Below are 19878 nucleotides of genomic sequence, written 5' to 3' on the forward strand. Positions count from 1 at the left end.
CGGCCATCTTGGACAAAATGGCGGCCAGTCCTTCGCGGCTGTTCGACAGGAACAGAAGGAGGCCATTGAGCTCCTCAAGCCTCTTATATGGGAACTAAAGGCCATTCAGCCTCTGAAGGCTGTTACACAGGAAAAGGAGGAGGCAATTCATCCCCTCAAGCCCGTAACATCGTTACTGGAGGCCAATCATCCCCTCAAGCCTGTTACATAGGATTAGGAGGAGGCCATTCAGCCCTTCGAGCATGTTATACAGGAACTTGAGGACAATCAACCCCTCAAGCCTGTCAAATAGCAAAAGGAGGAGGCCATTCAGCTCGTCGAGCCTGTTATCTGGGAACTGAAGGCCATTCAGTCCTTCGAGCCTGCTATACAGGAACTAGACGCCAATCAAACCTTCAAGCCTGTCAGATAGCAACAGGAGGAGGACATTGAGCCCCTCGAGCCCTCTACACCAGATCTGGTGTCCAATCAGCCCCTCAAGCCTGTTACATAGGAACAAGAGGAAGCCACTCAGCCACTCGAGCGTGTTATACTGGAACTGAAGGCCATTCAGCCCCTCGAGCCCGTTACATCAGACCTGGAGGCCAATCAGCCCCTTTAGCCTGTTACATAGGAACAGCAGCAGGCCATTCAGCCCCTCAAGCGTGTTATACTGGAACTGAAGGCCATTCAGCACCTCGATCCTATTACACTGGAATAGGACTCGGCCATTAAGCCCCTCGAGCTTGTTGAACTGGAACAGGAGGAGGCCATTCAGCCCTTCGAGACTGTTATACAGGATCTGGACGCCATTCAGCCCCTCGCGCATGTTATATAGGAACAAGAGGAGTCCATTCATCAACTCGAGCATGTTACATAGGAACAAGAGGAGACAATTCAGCCACTGGAGCCTGTTACATAGGAACAAGAGTTGACAATTCAGCTCCTCAACCTGTTCCGCCATTCAATTAGATCATGGCTGATCTGTATCTTAGCTCTGTCTTGGTTCCTTAATCCTTAATGCCCTTAGCTAACAAAAGTCTATCAGTCTCTGTTTCGAAATTTCGGATTGACCCCCCGACTCAACAGACTTTTGTGGGAGAGAGTTCCAGATTTCCACTACCCTTTGTGTGAAGAAGTGCTTCGTGACATCACCCCTGGACGGCCGAGCTCTAATTTTAAGGTTATGCCCCTTTGTTCTAGACTCCCCCAACAGAGGAAGTAGTTTCTCTCTATCAACCCTAAAAACTCCTTTCATCATCTTAAACACCTCAATTCAATCACGCCTTAATCTTCTTTATTCAGGGGAATACTAGCCTTGTCTATTCAACCTGTCCTCACAATTTGACCCATTTCGCCCCGATATCATTCTGGTGAATCTGCGCTGCAGCCCTTTCAAGGGCAATCTATCCTTCCTGAGGTGCAGTGCCCAGAACTGAATGCAGTCCTCCAGATGGGGTCTAACCAGAGCTCTGTACAGCTGGAACATAACTTCCACCTCTTTATGTTCCAGCCCTCTTGAAATAAAGGCCAATATTCTATTAGCCTTTTCAATTATTTTTGTAACTGTCCACTAGCTTTTAATGATTTCTGTACTTGGACCCCTAAATCTCTCTGCTCCTCCACAGTTCTGAGCTCCTCACCATTTAGAAAATTCTCTGATCTATCTTTCTTAGATCCGAAGTGGATGGCCTCACATTTCCCCACATTGAACTCCATTTGCCACCGTTTTGCCCACTCACATAATCTCTCAATGTCCCGGGGATGCTTGGTGCTTTTGTTTGTTTGGAGAATGCTTTATATCAGATCGTTATTGTAAAAAGATTACAATTGAGTTTTATTTTGTACAGTTTAAACAAGATCATTATTCCACGGTCAGTAAAATGTCCGTGTTTTTCAGATAGTGGAGACAGTTCAGAGATAGTTGCCTTTTTGTCAACTTTAATGAAGTGAAATTTTGCTGATTTAAAATCAGCTGTATTTCTAAGCTTGAAAAAGCAGCTCCTCTGTTAGTTGAGGCTTCACTCCCAATGTCTCAATGTTTCCGCTTGTCCTGATATCAATGTAACATTTGAAGGGCTCCAGGTAATGAACAGTGAAACCCCTTCAGATTATCTCAGCCCACTCGTTCTATCCAGTGCCTAACAGTGCCTGCTCTTCAGAGGGTGATAGATTCACACTACACGAGAGCTTGTTTTAGACTTTAACTGCCAAACAAATTGATGAAACAGTAAGAGAATAAACAGAATAGTAGCAGTAAGACAACAGTTTTACTGTAAAGCTCAACCAGATCCTTATTGGAAAAGAAAATAATAAATAATTCACAAATACTATCCGAAACTGTGACCGAACTTTCGAACATTCTGGTTCTTTGTTGTCTTTTTCTCACAACCTATGGAAGCTGTCGACTTGATTAACATTCTCAGAGATTCCAAACAGACTCACCGGTTTCAAAAAGACAGGTTGATAAATGCCTTCAAAACAATGACTGGGAGCCAGCCATTTTAAGCAATGGTCTGTTTAATTCAAAAGAAGCTGCCAATCAAAACTGTAGGAGAAGAAATGACCCTGTTGGTTTGTATCTGAATCAAATGTTTGACTTTGTGAGGTGCAGCCTGCCTTTAAGAGGTGCAGCCTGCCTTCACGAGGTGCTAACCACTCACGCAACATCGAACCCCCTGCTGCTGAGAAGCCGCTCAACAGCGCAGCCAGGCCTGACCTCTCGCAGGAATCAGGTAAATCACCAGGCAGCACCAATCTCACGGTCTGTCTGCATCTCAAAGACTGGGTGCAGGTTAATCACGTGGGGGTTAATCGACCCCCGCGCCCGGATTCGGGGGTTATCGAATTTAACCCCGTACATATCTTTATATATATATATTACATAGAATACAGCACGGCACAGAAACAGGCCATTCAGCCCATCTGGGTAAAGAAATTCCTCTGAATTTCTTATTTGACAACAACAACTGGAGCAGAAAATATAATAAAACATATAATCTAATAATATATTTATATATATTTAACTTCGAATGTACAGTACAGAGCAGTACAGAGGCCATTCGGCCCGACTGCTATTTCTATTTTATAACAACTACTTCTTGTACGTATAATACAATATAATATATCTTCACATAAATATTACATAGAATGCACCACGTCACAGAAACAGGTCATTCGGCCCATCTGGGTAAAGATTTTCCCCTGAATTCCTCATTTGACAACAACAACAAATTCTTGAACATGCAGTATAAAATAATATATTTTATAGTTATATAGTTATATATATTTTACATTGAATGTACAGTACAGCACAGTGCAGCACGGAGGCCATTCGGCCAAACTGCTATTTCTATTTTACAACATGTTCTTGTACATATAATATATTTATCTATCTATATATATAGCATAGACTACAGCACGGCACAGAAAGAGGCCATTCGGCCCATCTGGGTAAAGAAGTCTCTCCGGGAGTCCCTGCTTCACGACAACAACAACAGCATTATATATATTTGTATACTACATAGAATTACATCGAATGTACAGCAGAGAATCAGGGGATATTCGGCCCAACTGGGGAAATAAATATCCCACAGTGTTCCCACAGTGACCAAGTGATCCCACAGTGCACCCAGTCATCCCACAGTGATCGCGGAGAGACCCACTGATCCCACAGTGCAATCAGTGATAGTGCACCAGACATGCACAGTGTCCCAGTGATCCACCGTGCACCCAGTGGCCCCACAGTCACCGCAGAGTGACCCAGTGATCCTACAGTGCACCCAGTGATATTGCCTCAGTGATGAAAAGTGTCCCAGTAATTCCAGAGTGTCCCAGTGTTCTCAAAGTGATCCCAGTGATCCTACAGTGCACCCAGTGTTCCCACGGTGCACCCAGTGTTCCCACGGTGCACCAAGTGTTCCCACAGTGCACCCAGAAGTCCCAGTATCCAAACTGCATTTGTGCAAATGTTTGACAGGCTTTCTTTTATACAACAACTTGTGTACATAAAATTTCATGTATATATACATGTTTATAATATTTATATATGACATAGAATGGGTATAGAAGTTTCTCCTGTAACGCCATGAAGCTGAAACAAAATGGCCGCCACTGTCGCAGTGATCCCACAGTGTCCCATTGATCCCACAATGTCCCAGTGATCCAACAGTGTCCCAGTGATCCCACAGTGTCCCATTGATCGCACAGTGTCCCAGTGATCCCACAGTGTCCCAGTGATCCCACAGTGTCCCAGTGATCCCACAGTGTCCCAGTGATCCCACAGTGTCCCATTGATCCCAAAGTGTCCCATTGATCCCACAGTGTCCCAGTGATCGCACAGTGTCCCATTGATCGCACAGTGTCCCATTGATCTCACAGTGTCCCATTGATCGCACAGTGTCCCATTGATCCCACAATGTCCCAGTGATCCCACAGTGTCCCAGTGATCCCACAATGTCCCAGTGATCTCACAGTGTCCCAGTGATCCCACAGTGTCCCATTGATCTCACAGTGTCCCAGTGATCCCACAGTGTCCCATTGATCCCACAATGTCCCATTGATCCCACAGTGTCCCAGTGATCCCACAGTGTCCCAGTGATCCCACAGTGTCCCAGTGATCCCACAGTGTCCCAGTGATCCCACAGTGTCCCAGTGATCCCACAGTGTCCCATTGATCCCACAGTGTCCCATTGATCGCACAGTGTCCCAGTGATCCCACAGTGTCCCAGTGATCCCACAGTGTCCCAGTGATCCCACAGTGTCCCAGTGATCCCACAGTGTCCCATTGATCCCACAGTGTCCCATTGATCGCACAGTGTCCCAGTGATCCCACCGTGTCCCATTGATCCCAAAGTGTCCCATTGATCCCACAGTGTCCCATTGATCCCACAGTGTCCCAGTGATCGCACAGTGTCCCATTGATCCCACAGTGCCCCATTGATCGCACAATGTCCCAGTGATCCCACAGTGTCCCATTGATCCCACAGTGTCCCATTGATCCCACAGTGTCCCATTGATCCCACAGTGTCCCATTGATCCCACAGTGTTCCAGTGATCCCACAGTGTCCCATTGATCCCACAGTGTCCCATTGATCCCACAGTGTCCCATTGATCCCACAGTGTCCCAGTGATCCCACAGTGTCCCAGTGATCCCACAATGTCCCAGTGATCTCACAGTGTCCCATTGATCCCACAGTGTCCCAGTGATCCCACAGTGTCCCAGTGATCCCACAATGTCCCAGTGATCTCACAGTGTCCCAGTGATCACACAGTGTCCCAGTGATCCCACAGTGTCCCATTGATCCCACAGTGTCCCATTGATCGCACAGTGTTCCAGTGATCCCACAGTGTCCCAGTGATCCCACAGTGTCCCAGTGATCCCTCAATGTCCCAGTGATCCCACAGTGTCCCATTGATCCCACAGTGTCCCAGTGATCCCACAGTGTCCCATTGATCCCACAGTGTCCCACTGATCCCACAATGTCCCAGTGATCTCACAGTATCCCAGTGATCCCACAGTGTCCCAGTGATCCCACAGTGTCCCATTGATCCCACAATGTCCCAGTGAACCTGCAGTGTCCCAGTGATCCCACAGCACGCCCGTTGATCCCACAGTGACCCAGATACAACTCACATGAGCACCATTGTGTGCAGCTTGTGGTGGAGGCCTCAGTCTGTCCCATGTGGAGAGAAAGCTCCTTGTCCAAGGATTCCACCTCCTCCCAAAAATTCTCTTTCCACATCTTCATGTTACAGCATTTCCACAAAAAAAGTCCTCTGGAGGGAGAGAGAGATAGTGAAAAGGGACTGATTAGAAACAAAACAAGCGATTAAAACTGCTCAGCTAGAGCACAGAGCTCCCTCACACTCACTCACTCACACACTTTCACACTAACTCACTCACTCTTTCCATTACACAGGCAGCAATCCCTCAGCAAACACCACTGACAAACAAACTCCCCAGTTACAAAGCAGAAAATCTAAAGAAAAGAGAGAAAAGTTGGGAGAAAGAGAGAGACAGAAAAACACTCAGGGCAGACTGAAGAGCACAAGTTGCTTCTCTCTCTCTCTAATACAAGTTTGCAGGGTTTTCTCTCCTGTTTTGCCACTCATTGCCTCACTCACCACCCCCATCCCCGGCCTTCACCAACCCTCCCCTAAAAGGTGCTGGTCTGTCTGCCTGTGTTTGCTGCAGTGTCCAAATTGCCCCTGTGCTCATTTTCTCTCCTGTTCCTGGAGCAGGGGACAAAAAGCCTGGCCATATTTTGCTACTTCACCCTTTATGTTGCAGTTTGCAAAGGTGAACGAACTTTACCTTTGCTCTTTTCTCTTGTTTTAATTAGCAGTGGACAAAAAGCCTGTAGTTTGTGGTCAACTTGCAGTTTGTGGCTTTTTCCAATTAACCAAAGAGTTCAAACAAATTCATGACATTCAAAACAGCCAAAGTAAAAATGTTTTTTTAAAAAACTAATACAAAACAACATCCCTCACACAGTTACAGAAACAATCTCTCAGCAACATTCATTTACACAGAAACAAAGCCCAGTTTATAAAGGAGAATAATCTGAAGAGTAAAAGATTGAGAGACAGTCTATCGACAACAACAACTTGTACATATATATTAGAGCAACAACGACAACATAAATTTGCATCTATACATATATATGTATTTCCATAGCACAACTACTATTACAAAGCCCCCATAAAGGCTGTGGGGAAAGGGCAGAGGGGGACATGGGACTAATTCGACAGCCCTTTCGAAGAGCTGGCACATGCACAATAGGCCGAATGGCCTCCTCTTGTGCTGTATCGACCATGAAACAATGAATCTATGAACAACTTCAATGTCATGAACCTGAAACTAAACTGACACCAGCAATGCAGTAATCTTACTGAGGGGCAAGGCGGCCATTTAACTGAGGGGCAAGGCGGCCAATTAACTGAGGGGCAAGTTGGCCATTTATCTTTGAGGAAAGACGACCAACTTACTGGGGGGCAAGATAGACATATTGAACAAATTGTCCGCCATGAAGCTGAAACAAAATGGCGGCCCTGATCCTGAAACATAATGGCCGCCAATAAGGCAGCGATCTTACTGAGGGACAAGGTGGAGCTTGTCATGGTGAGAGACAGGGAGAGGGTTCATTTGCTGTTCCTGTTAAATCACTGTTGCACTACAGTTAAAGATACAAACTGAGTGAGACTGGAACTAGCTGGTGTTTAACACAAAGACAGCGGTGCAGTGAGGGAATCAAAGACCAAAATGTGAACTTCTGCAAAAAAATGGATTAATATTTGGTTATTTGGACTTAATTCTTACAGAGAAGGAGAGACCAGACATTCGGAGGAAAGGTCAAATGAGCCATTTGGTGTAGAGAATGCAATTCTTGCTTGTATTAAATAAATCAACGTAAAATTGGACTCAATCTGAATGTAGTTCTGATCTGGGATTTGGTTTAATTCTCTATTATTCATATTTTTTTTTAATCTGAAACAATAATAATATTTGTAACAGTAACAGAACAGGAGAGTGCTGCAGGACCCTGTCCAGTTTAGTAACACAGCAGAAGGGGTAAGAGTACATTGTGATTAATTACAGAATCCAGCAGCTCACTGGGAAAGTTACACATGGTCCAGATGGAGGAGCAAAAAGGTGCAAAGTGATTTTACACTTTAATTTGGGGCAATTCCTTTTTATCTTCACAAGGTTTAATTTTACATTTAAATAATGGGCTCTTTATCCTAAAGAAACATCAGTCACAAACCATGGCTTTATGAACAAAAACAATAATTTATTATTCTGAATAAACTAGAAAAAATTACATTTCAATTTAATCAACACGTTGGATTTCTGTCCGATTTAGAATTGCTTTAACACGAATAAAACAACACATTCCGAATTCCCAAAATGCATAACCGTTTGGAAATCCAATGTCTATCTTCGACGAAGCTGATAACGAAAGTTATATCCTTATGGTTGACTCAAGCTTGCCTGGAAGATTCCAGGTATTTTGATGGATACCGTTATAGTGTACCCTGTCTTTGTCTTGTATCCAGCTCATCTGCTTCACAGGCAATCTGTGAACCAGCATCGAGGCATCAAGCTGGGAGGTAGCGAGCAGTCATGAAGATTCCAGGTGAGGTGGTGCTGCGAGGAAGCGAAAGGTGAGTTTGGAGCGGCAGTGGTGGATCTGCGTCTCTCCCCACTCAACTTCTGCCCAGCTGCTTTGTAACATCGAACCACACCTCTGGGGACGGTGGCTTATCAAAAATAGGTTCCTACAAATACAACCCACGATTGTTTTCTCTCAGTGTCCACAACGTAACCAAGTCAAGCCGGCAGGTGTTCAAACCATCTCCAGCCCTCCTGGAATCGTTATTATTACTATGGTGACCTATCCTCTGCTGTGTGGTCTTTTACAATGTGTCATTAACAATCCTTCCAACAGCCCTTCCTCCTTTTAATCGACCTTTTCCTTCAGACATGCTGAAGCCGATTTAGTCTCAGGCTTTCGCTTATCAGATGACTTTTTTTACGACACAGAGCAGCTGGGAAACTCCTGCAGTAAGTAATGGTCAGGGTCAGGTACACAAGACTGAGTGACTTTATTGAGCTGCCTCCCGGCATCACCTCTCTCTTTGTTTCTCTCTGTGGATCTACTTTTCCCTTTTCCTTCTTTCGATCTGTCTCTTCCTCCTTCCCTTTCCATCTGTCTTTATTTCATTCTGTTTGCTTCTCAATCTCTCCAGCTCTAATTCTGTCTACTTCTTTCTCTCTGTTTCTATTTGACTTTTCGAACTCTTCTTTGCATCTGTTACTGTATTTCATTCCATCTTTCTCAGTCTCTGTTTTAATATTTGTATTTCTCCTCCTCTCTCCTGTTTTATATTTTCTCCCTGATTTCTGTTCCTCTTTTTCTCTTTCTCTTTTTCGTTTTATGTCCGACACTCTCCTGCTCTGACTCTCTCTCAGTCTCTAGTTATTTTGAATTGATTTCATCTGTCTATTTACCTATCTTCTCCAATCACTTTGTAATTACTTGGCAGTGTCTCTCTCATTTTATATATATATATATATATATATATATATACTTTCTTTCTCTCTTCATTTTTCCCTCTTGTCTTAATAATTTACTCTTTATTTCTCTCCGTCTCTGAGTAACTCTCTCTGCCCTTCTTTATTTCTGCACTTTTCTAATTGGTACATATATTTTGTCCTTATGTTCTCTCTCTGTCTGTCCCTCTCTCTGGCTCTCGTCTCTCACTCTCTCTGTGTCTCTATCTCCCTGCCTCTCTCTTTGTCTTTCTCCTGGTCTCAATCTCTGTCTCTCTCTGTGCCACTCTCTCTGTCTCACTCTCTCTCTGTCCCTCTTTCCCTCGCTTCCCACTCTCTATATCTCCCTCTCTGTCTCTCTGCCTCTCCTTCTTTATCTCTCTCTCTCTCTCTCCCACCCTCTCTCCCTCCCTTGCCCTTTCCCACTCTCTTCCCCTTTGTCTCTCTTTCTCTGTCTCTCTTTCTCTGTCACTCTCCAACTCTCTTTGTCTCTGACTCTCCCTTTCTCATTCTCTCTATCTCCCTCTCTCTGTCTCTGTCTCTCTCGAATTGCCTCGCCCTTTCTCTCCCTCTTTCTCGCTCCCTCACTCGCTCTTTCTCTCTCTCTCTGTCTCCCGTTCTCCCCCTCCCTCTCTCTCTCTGTCCCTCTCTCTCTCTGCCTCTGTCTCCCTTCCTCTCTCCCTTCCTCTCTCCCTCTCTCTCACCATTTATGTGAAGTACACACATCCTGATCAGGTCCACAGAAGTGACTTTGATTTCCAGCTTTGCCCATTTTGTCTTGCAGTCAGTTAATTAAAGTCCAGCTGAGCTCTTTAATGCCGCCATTTTGAGCAACAATTCACGTGTTTTCTGCAAAGCAAACCCTGCCTCAATAGGTGAGATTATCAATAAAATATAATCTCAGAATAATATTTAAGATCATTTCATATTTCTGTGCTGCTAATATAAAATGTACTTTCCATCCCCCGGGAAGTGTAGGAGATGGAGTATGAAATGGGATTTAGTTCTCGTGCTTGAAACCCTTCAGTTCTTTCTTTGATTTCATTAATTTAACAATTAGATTGAGCGGGTATTTCACCGCGTTCTTCAGCTCCTCTCTGAATTTAGTCTGGGTCAGGACATAAATACACGTGTTTGTGCAGGAACTGAGAAGCTGCAGCATCTTTGATGTGTGATCTGTGAGATAACCAGGGTCGATGAAGGAGTAAAAATACCGAATGTCTGCAATTCGCAGATAAATGAAAAATACAACCTTTGTCAGCCACAACAGTATAAAACTGCCCGATATACTGAAGAGTAAAATGATGGATTTCTTTCGGTTCTCCATCTCTGGATCACTCAGATTCTCTCCATTGCTGCGGCCCCGGAGTCCCCTGCGGACTCGACTGGACACTAAAATACGCCTGACTGTCAGAACATTGAGCAGCAAAATCAGACAGAACGGGATAAAAGGGGTTAAAATGAGGTGAAACATCACAAATGCGGACCATGCGGGGGAAGTACGGAAGCTCGGTTTAACCTCACAAAACCAGGGAACATTATCAATTATAACGTAAGGTTCAAATGTAAAGTACGTGGGGACATTCACCAAACAGCCCAGCACACTCACTGTTCCCAGAACCACAGCCGCCGTTCTCTTGGTGCAATATTTAGTTTTCAGCTTCTCACAACAAATGGCCACAAATCGATCAAAGGTGAAAGCGACTGTGAACCACACAGAAACCACAGTGACTGCAGCACTCAAGGAGGCAAGAAAACTACACACTGGAGTAATGAGCAGGAATGAATCTCTGAAATAAATCAGACCAATCCAATTCAATATCACACCAATGATAACGACCAGGAGATCGGCCACTGCCATTCCCACCAGGTAGGCACTGATACATCTGGAGAGACCGCACTTTCCTCGGGACAGGATCACAATCGCCACCAAGTTAACTGTAAGGGAACAGAGAAATTACTGATCAGACCTGCAGTCATGAGGGGAGGATCTGAAGTGAAATTTCCAGCTTTGTTGCTGCATCGAAGTGTGGAAAGTGATTTATTGACCTGAGCAGCGCTTTCGGGCAGAGAGATGTTTTTAAACACAATGATCAATAATGAATTGGGAGATGGATACAGAAAGTGAATAAAGTGAGCACCGGATCCACTGGAAGGGCTGAGTGAGAGCTCAGTGCCGGTGGGGAAGGGAGAAGGGGTTTTACACACCGGGAATCCAGCGGATTAAAGCCAGATTTGGGCTCCAGACGGATGGAAAAGAGAGGGAAGTGTCGGAAGGTGAGAGGACGCGGGAGGTGCAGCTTGTGTGTTACTCTGGGTTAAGAGAGCTGACAGTGAGTGAGATTGGGAGGGAGTCAAGGAAAAGAGTGGTGTGAATGGACGAGTCCGTGCTCGAGAGGTGTCAGGAGCAGATGGTTTGGGAAAACGGACAAACTGAAGGAACTGACGAGACAGAGGATTCATTGCAGTGAGAGCAGAGGCTGGGATTCACAGGGAGAGACTGTACATAATCCAACTATTACATTTCTGTAGTTATTGGTGTCAGGGAACCTGTGTTTGATACAAAATGTGTTCAATAAATTTAATTTGCAAATTCAATGAAACTTAAAATGAAAAGTATTAATACAATTAATCACGTTGTTATTGAACTTATCCGAGCTTGAAAAAAACAGTTTCCGAATAATTGATTACAATCAAGAAATTTCTGATTCTATTTTTGAAGTAAATTTTTAATTATGTTTACTGTTAAGTTGGAAAGTAAGGAACATTCACAAAAACAGTCTGAGGACCTGACAATGATATGAACATGAGGAGCGAGTCCCACAGTAAAAACTCACCCAATCTGACCACATCATAAAAACACCTTCAAATCACATTTTCTCTGTTTAATTTTACTGGAAGTTTCAGCAGTTCATTCGGATGAATTATTCACACCACAACCTCTCGCTTTCCCGCTCAGTCGCCCTCTCCATCATTCATTCTATTCTCTTTCTCAAGTCCATTTTCATATCCGATTAAATCCTATCATCCTGTGCCTGCATTCTGTTCACCAGCCCCGTGTTCCAACGATCCTATTCTCAGTGTCAGTTTATTAAATAGTGAAGCCTCTGTGGAATAGTTTAATGTTTCTACAGATCATGCAATTCTCCACCTGTTCAACAACACTGTTCACTTCATCTACAAATCATGGAATAAACAGAATCGAATGCCTCTCCGAGGCTGATCTCACAATAATTGAGATTCCTTCTCCTGTAATTATAAAGTAAAGTGATAGATGGCTGGATTTTTCAATTAACAAAACGCCAACATCACACTTATAATCTACAGATACACAGAAGGCCTCCTGATTCCAACAGGGACAGTGCAAATTGAGACAACAAAACATCAAAACATTTCATTTTACAATGAAGTCCAGTGACAGTCAGTGAATTCATCCACAGTGAAGCAGAGAAGGAGATGTGAAAGATTCAGCAGCAAACTCAGTTCAGTGATCAGACATCTGAGGCGGCGTCAGATACACACATAATGAAATAATATTTCATAACAGTGATCACCAATAAATACATTGAAATCCCAGTTAAACTGAAGCATGTTATTGGGGAGGGAGGACACTGCACTGCCTCCTTGTAACACTGAGACCGTGAGCTGTCTCATTATCAATCATTGAAAACACATTGATGAAAACATATTCCAGGGCAGGTTAGTTCCACAACAAGAAAACCTTAACAGCTCCTGATAATATGATACCAACTCTTCGCCCAGAATCCAGATTCCAATATATTCAGTACAGAGAATGATCCAGTAAGAATGCCAGTGTTGGATATACAAAGTTCATGACAGATATAATGCACCTCCTACATTCCACCATTCAACCAATAGTGCAGAACAGGTGACTGTGAAATATGCAGGGGGAAAAACAATTTGCCAAGTACAGCAGCAGAGTTAACACCGATTTACACCATTAACAGCTGAAAGAACGGCTTACCCGGAACTCCAACGGCTGCAAGAACAGGATAATAAATACGTTCTATCTGAACCATCACTGGATATTCCATTTCTGTGAGAAGCACTGACTTCTGTTGGCCTGGAAACCACAGCTCCAGCAGGCACTCTGTGCTGATCCATTCCAACAAGCCCTGATTTATACAGGGGATAAGTCTCCACTGACACGGTTATACTCCTGATCATTGTTATTAGTTACAGTCAGTTTAACAAACACATTATATCAGCAGCTTTGACTCCGATGTAAATAATGTGGTGAATGTAACACAAACATCTCAAAGCCCAGGTTATCAACTTAATCAGATCTCTCTCAGGAATAAAGTTTAAATCTGATCTCATACAGGACTGATCCAACAATAATGAGCAGCTCCATTTACAGTTTTTATATAATTGTATTGACCATGTTCACTCCTGGAGATTCAGTTATAATTTAGACCGATTTCTCCGCTGTGTAGACTGAATCCAGGAACAAAAGCAGACCCGTTTCACTCTGTTCCTGCAGTTTCCCCAGTTAGAATATGAATTGTGAGTCTTTGACAGAAATGACTGTGGGTGATATTAGGGGACGTACACTGAACGTGTCCCATTGACATGCCTCTCTCCGCTATTTTACTGCAGATGTTTACTCGTTTATTCCACATTGGTTCACGGCTCCAGTAAAATTGTCCCCGTGCAACACCGAGATCAGCTCATGACCCGATTTGACCTCCTTCACATAGGCTCCGTGATTTCCTCACCCGCCTCAATTCCTTCCTCAGCCCATTGCCATTGAAACCCTCATTAATGCCTCTGTTCCCTGCACCCCCCCACCAACAGACTCCATTCCTCCGGCACTCCTGGCCGGCCACCCAACCTCCACCTTCCATAAACGTGAGCTCATCCAAAACTGTGTAATCCGTGTCCAACCAGCACCTGGTCCTGCTTGGCATCCCTGACCCTCACCGACTCCCAGTTCCATATTCCTTAAATTTAAAATTCTTATTCCTGGGATTAGATCCCTCCATGGCCCACCCCGCCTTACCGACAGACAACCCATCCAGTTACCTCCTCATTCTCCAGACACTGGCCTCTTTTGCTGGGACTACCCTCAATTGGTTCCACTCACCTATCTGATCATAGTCAGGAGAAGCTTCTCTTCCCAATCCTTGGCTCCCTCCTCTTCATCATCTACATGCTGCCCTTTGGTGACACAGTCCACAGACATGGAGCAGCTTTCAGATGGACGCTGACAAAACCACCGCCTCCCTTGACCCTTCCAATGTCTTTGTGTTGTCAGACCCACACCCTGATTGAGATGAGACACAATTTCCTCCAGTTAAAAATTGGGAAGTCATCATCTTTGGCCCCAAAATCTTCACATCCTTGCCACAGATTCCATCCCCACCGCTGGCTTTTTGATTGGTGAGTTGCTCACCAATCACCAAAGCCCTTACTGACCTGCGTTGGATTCTAGTCTCCAAAGCCTGTCGCTTATTTTTATTCTTTCTTCCATTCAAATCCATCAGAGCCTCACCACTCCCTGTCTCTGTCACCTCCTCCATTCCGATACCCCCTCCCAAACACTCTGCTCCTCCACCTCTGGCCGCTTGTGCATCCGCAGTCCATTTGCCATACTTTTGACAGCCGTGCCTTAAGCCATCTCAACGTTCCAGAAAGCCCAACCTAAGTCGCTCCATCTCTCTCTCCCCCTTTCAGGTGTCAGACGTGGATCAGTGGTAGCAGTCTCGCCTCTGAGTTAGAAGGTTGTGAATTCAAATCCAACTCCTGAGACATGAACACATAATCCGGGCAGACACAACAGTGCCATTCTGAGGCAGCGCTGCACTGTCAGGGGGGCAATACTGAGGTAGTGCTGCACTGTCGGAGGGTCAGTACTGAGGGAGTGTTGCACTGTCGCAGGGTCAATACTAAGGGAGGGATGCATTGTCGGAGGGGCTGTATGGACGCACTGCTGCACTGTCAGAGGGTCAGTACTGCAGGAATGCAACACTGTCAGAGGGTCAGTAGTGAGGGAGCACTGTACGGTCGGAGGATCAGTACGGAGGGAGCGCTAAACTGTCGAAGGAGCAGTATTGAGGGTGTGCTGTACTATCGGAGGATCAGTACGGAGCGAGCGCTATCCTGTCGAAGGGACATATAGAGGTAGTTCTGCACTGTCGGAGGGTCAGTAGTGAAGGAGCGCTGTACTGTCGAAGGGGCAGTATCGAGGATGTTCTGCACTGTCGGAGGGTCAGTTGTGAAGGAGCGCTGTACTCTCCAAAGGGTAGTATTGAGGTAGTTCTGCACTGTCGGAGGGTCAGTAGTGAGGGAGCGCTGTACTGTCGAAGGGGTAGTATTGAGGAAGTTCTGCACTGTCGGAGGGTCAGTAGTGAAGGAGCGCTGTACTGTTGAAGGGGTAGTATTGAGGAAGTGCTGCACTGTTGTGGATGCCGCCTTGCAGACGAGACGTTAAACTGAAGCCCCATCTGCCCTCCCAGGTTGATGTAAAAGATCCCACGGCACGATTCGAGAAAGTGCAGGCGAGTTCTCACCGGTGTCCTGGGCAATATTTATCCCTCACTAAAACCGATTTTCTGGTCATTTATCTCATTGCAGTATGTGGGATCTTGCTGTGTACAAATTGGCTGCAGCATTTCCTACATTACCACAGTGTCTACACTTCAAAATCGGAGCATTCTATATTTGTTACAGCACAGGAGGAGGCCATTCGGCCTATCGAGCCCGTGCGGTTCTTTTTAAGAGCAATCCGTTAGACCCAATCTCCCGCTCTACCCTGTAGCCCTCCAAAGTTTTTCACTTGAAGTATTTATCCAATACTTTTTGAAGGCCATGATTGAATCTGCTTCCACCACCCTTTCAGGCAGCGCATTCCAGATCATAACAATTCGCTGCATTAAAAATTGTTTTCCTCATGTCGCCTTTTGTTATTTTGCCAATCACCTGAAATGATTTTGAACGCTTCTATCAAATCACCTCTTAACCTTCTCTGCTCTAAGGAGAACAACCTCAGCTTCTCCAGACTCTCCACATAACTGAAGTCCCTCATCCCTGGGAACATTCTAGTAAATCTCGTCTTCACCCTCTCTATCTTCTTCACTTCCTTTCTAAAGTGTGGAGCCCAGAATTGGACGCAATACTCCAGTTGTGGTCGAACCAGTGTTTTATAAAGGTTCCTCATAACTTCGTTGCTTTTGTGCTCCATGTCTGTATTTATAAAGCCCTAGATGCCACATGCTTTTTTAACAGATTTCTCAAACTATCCTGCCACCATCAAAGATTTGTGCACATACACCCCCAGATCTCTATGTTCCTGCATCCCCTTTAGAATTGTACCATTTAGTTTGTATTGCTTCTCCTCTTCCTGCCAAAATGTATCACTTCGCAATTCTCTGCGTTAATTTCATCTGCCACGTGTCCGCCCATTCCACCAGCCTGTCTATGTCCTCTTGAAATCGATCGCTATCCTCCTCACTGTTCACTACACTTCCCGACTTGGAAATATATCGCCGTTCCTTCATTGTCGCTGGGTCAAAATCCTGGAACTCCCTTCCTAACAGCACTGTGGGAGAACCGTCACCACACGGACTGCAGCGGTTCAAGAAGGCGGCTCACCACCACCTTCTCAAGGGCAATTAGGGATGGGCAATAAATGCCGGCCTTGCCAGCGACGCCCACATCCCGTGAACGAATGAAAAAAAAAATCGTTGAGCCATCTGCAAAATTTGAAATTGTGCCTTGTACACCCAATACCAAGTCATTGATATATATCAAGAAAAACAGTGGTCCCCGCACCGACCCCCGGGAAACACTTCCTCCAGTCAGAAAAACAATCGTTCACTACTACTCTCTGTTTACTCTCACTTAACCAATTTCATATCCATGCTCCCACTGCCCCTTCAATTCTTGCGCTTCAAACCTGTTGACAAGACTATTATGTGGAACATTATCAAACTACTTTTAAAAGTCCATATACACATCAACGGCATTGCCCTCATCAACCCTCTGTTACCTCATCAAAAAACTCAGTCAAGTTAGTTAAACACGATTTGCCTTCAACAAATTCGTGCTGGTTTTCCTTTATTAATCAACACTTGTCTAAGTGACTATTAATGTTGTCCCGGATTATCGTTTCTAAAAGCTTCCCCACCACCGAGGTTAAATTGACTGGCCTGCAGTTGCCGGGTTTATCCTTACACCCTTTTTTGAATAAGAGTGTAACATTTGCAATTCTCCGGTCCTCGGGCACCACCCCCATATCGAAGGATGATTGCAAGATTATGGCCAGAAACTCTGCAATTTCCACCCTTACTTCCCTCAGCAATTTGGTTGCATCCCAGCCGGACCGGGTGACTTATTTATTTGAGTACAGCCAGCCTTTCGAGTAGTTCCTCTATCAATTTTTAGCCCATCCTGTATCTCAACTACCTCCCTTTTTTCTTTGACTGGGCAGCACCTTCTTCCTTGGTAACGACAGATGCAAAGAACTCATTGAGTACCTCAGCTAGGACCTGGTGACTTAGCCAAACACTTCGAGCCAGGACGTGCAGGAGTGAAGATAGGAAATGCTTCTACGCACAAATGGTGGGTTAAGTTTGGAACGCTGTTCTGCAAACGGCAGTTGATGTTAGCTCAATCGAGAATTCTAAATCTGAGATTGATGGATTTCTGTGAACCAAGGGATATGGGGCTACGGCGGGTATATGGAATTAGGTCACAGGTCCACCCTGATCTGATCGAATGGTGGAAAAGGCTCGAGGAGCAAAATGCCACCGCCACTTGCTGCCTCCTGATATGTGCCAGCTTCTCCTGCAAGAAAGTGCCGAGTGTGTCTGGGTAATTTTCCTATCATGTTTGAATAGCTGCCAGTGTGTGTGGCCTGTGAGTTGTGGGTGGGCGGCTTGCAACGGTGGTGGTGGGTAAGGGTGAGAAGGTTGAGTACTGATGGAAATAGTTTGTTGTTATGTGGGTGATGGGGGGTGTAGTTCATGGAGCAATGGGTGCAGCTATATGTGTAGTTGGTAGGAGACGCCACTTGACAGTTGACCTCACTCATCTTGACCACTCATGTCAAAGCATTTAACTTCTTCCTGTACTGCATCCATGTTCATGATGCTGTGCGCCTGGCATTGACCTCATCCTCTACTGCCTCCCACGACCTTTTGGGTGTATGTCTGGAGGATATCTTGCCCTCCGCAGATATAGGATGTCACTCGTCAGTCCACCTCTTGCACCAAGGCCTCTGGTGAATCAGCAGAGAACCTTGGTGCACGGACTCTCAGACCGGCGGATTGGTGAGGTCCAGCATGCAGATTTGGAGGATGTGGGATTTAATGGTGCACAACCTTTATTCAACATTTTAAATTAACTCATCAGTATGTAAAAATAGGGATGGGACCTGCATCTGTGCTTTACGTGTGGGATGTCTGATCTCTGTTCAGACTCTGTACAGATATATTCGGCATAAGCTGCACAGAGAGACCTCTGGTGATCAGCAGCCTGAAGGAGGAAGAGGGCTCGGTGCCATCTTCACAGACCGACATGCTGAGGATCAGCAAGTCCTTTCATGCCGGGCTGTATGACGCGAAGCCCAGAGACAACACGACCTCCCAATCCTTCCTGTCCTCTTTCTCTTGGAGGAGAGCGAGCGGGAGAGCCTGGATTGGTCACTGACCTTGGACGAGTTGACAAAGGCCGTCTGGTCCTTCGAGAAGAGTAGATCTCCCAGGAGCGATGGTTTACCCGTTGACTTGTACTCGGCTCTGTGGAACTGGATAGACCCAATCCTACTGGAAGTGAACGGGGGTATGCTTCTGGCAGGCAGCATGTCAGAATCCACGAGGAAGGGGGAAAGGGAATAAATCAGAAATTGGCGACCGATTTCCTTGCTAAATGCTGACTACAAGATTCTGTCGAAGGCCATCGCCGACAGGCTCGAATCTGTTCTGGGGCGGGTGATCCACCCGGATCAGACCTGTAGTGTACCCGGCAGGAAGATCTCTGATAGCCTTGCGCTGCTCAGGGATACGATCGCCTACGTGCAGGACAGAGAGCTGAACACCTGCCCCAGGAGAAGGCCTTCGACAGAATATCCCACGCACACATGATTGACGTGCTATCCAAAATGGGGTTTGGGGAGGGAATCAGCGATTGGAGCCGACTGCTCGACATGGACATCCATTGCACAGTCCTAATCAATGGGCAGGAGTCAGAGCGTTTTCCGATCAGATTTGGAGTCCGACTGGGTTGTCCTCTCTCTGCGGTCTTGTTCATGCGTTGTGTCGAGCAATTTGCTGCGTCCATCAGAAAGGACAGAGTAATTAGGTAGGGTGACGATCACGGGCAACGGAGGCTCTCAGGTTAAGGCCTCCCTGTAAATGGATGACGTCACCGTCTTTTGATCCGATCAGCAGTCGATCCACAGACTGATGGACATCTGCGATCGTTTCGAGCTGGCCTCGGCGTCCAGAGTGAACTGCAATAAGAGTGAGGCCATGTTCTGTGGCAGGTGGGAGACCCGATCCTTTGATCCCTTCACCGTCAGGTCCGACTACCTGATGGTGTTGGGGATCGGGTTCGGGGGCCCCAGGATTCCACCAATAAATGGGAAGAAAGCGTCGCCATGGCTAAACAGAAGCTTGGTATGGTGGGGGGACGATCCCTCTCCATAACCAACAGGAACCTGGTGATAAGGTGTGAGGTACTCGCGGTGTTGCTCTACGTGGCCCAGGTCTGGTCCATTCACCACAGCTCCGTCACCACAGTCACCCGAGCTTTCTTCCACTTTTTCTGGAGGTCCTAAGTAGAATGTGTCCACAGGGACACCATGTACAACACACTGAGAA

The 19878-nt window shown here is 45.7% G+C and overlaps 1 protein-coding gene across 1 annotated transcript in view; it reads right to left on the reverse strand.

Annotated features, from left to right (window-relative positions):
• LOC137316332 (probable G-protein coupled receptor 139) overlaps positions 1-18860 on the reverse strand; it is a 64119-nt gene extending 45259 nt beyond the window's left edge. The window contains exon 1 of the mRNA XM_067980397.1: positions 18708-18860. Within this exon, the coding sequence (XP_067836498.1) occupies positions 18708-18860 (153 nt within the window). The remainder of the gene's footprint in view (positions 1-18707) is intronic.
• Positions 18861-19878: the final 1018 nt, after the last annotated feature.

The sequence above is a fragment of the Heptranchias perlo genome, unplaced genomic scaffold (assembly GCF_035084215.1).
Source record: "Heptranchias perlo isolate sHepPer1 unplaced genomic scaffold, sHepPer1.hap1 HAP1_SCAFFOLD_59, whole genome shotgun sequence".
NCBI lineage: Eukaryota > Metazoa > Chordata > Chondrichthyes > Hexanchiformes > Hexanchidae > Heptranchias > Heptranchias perlo.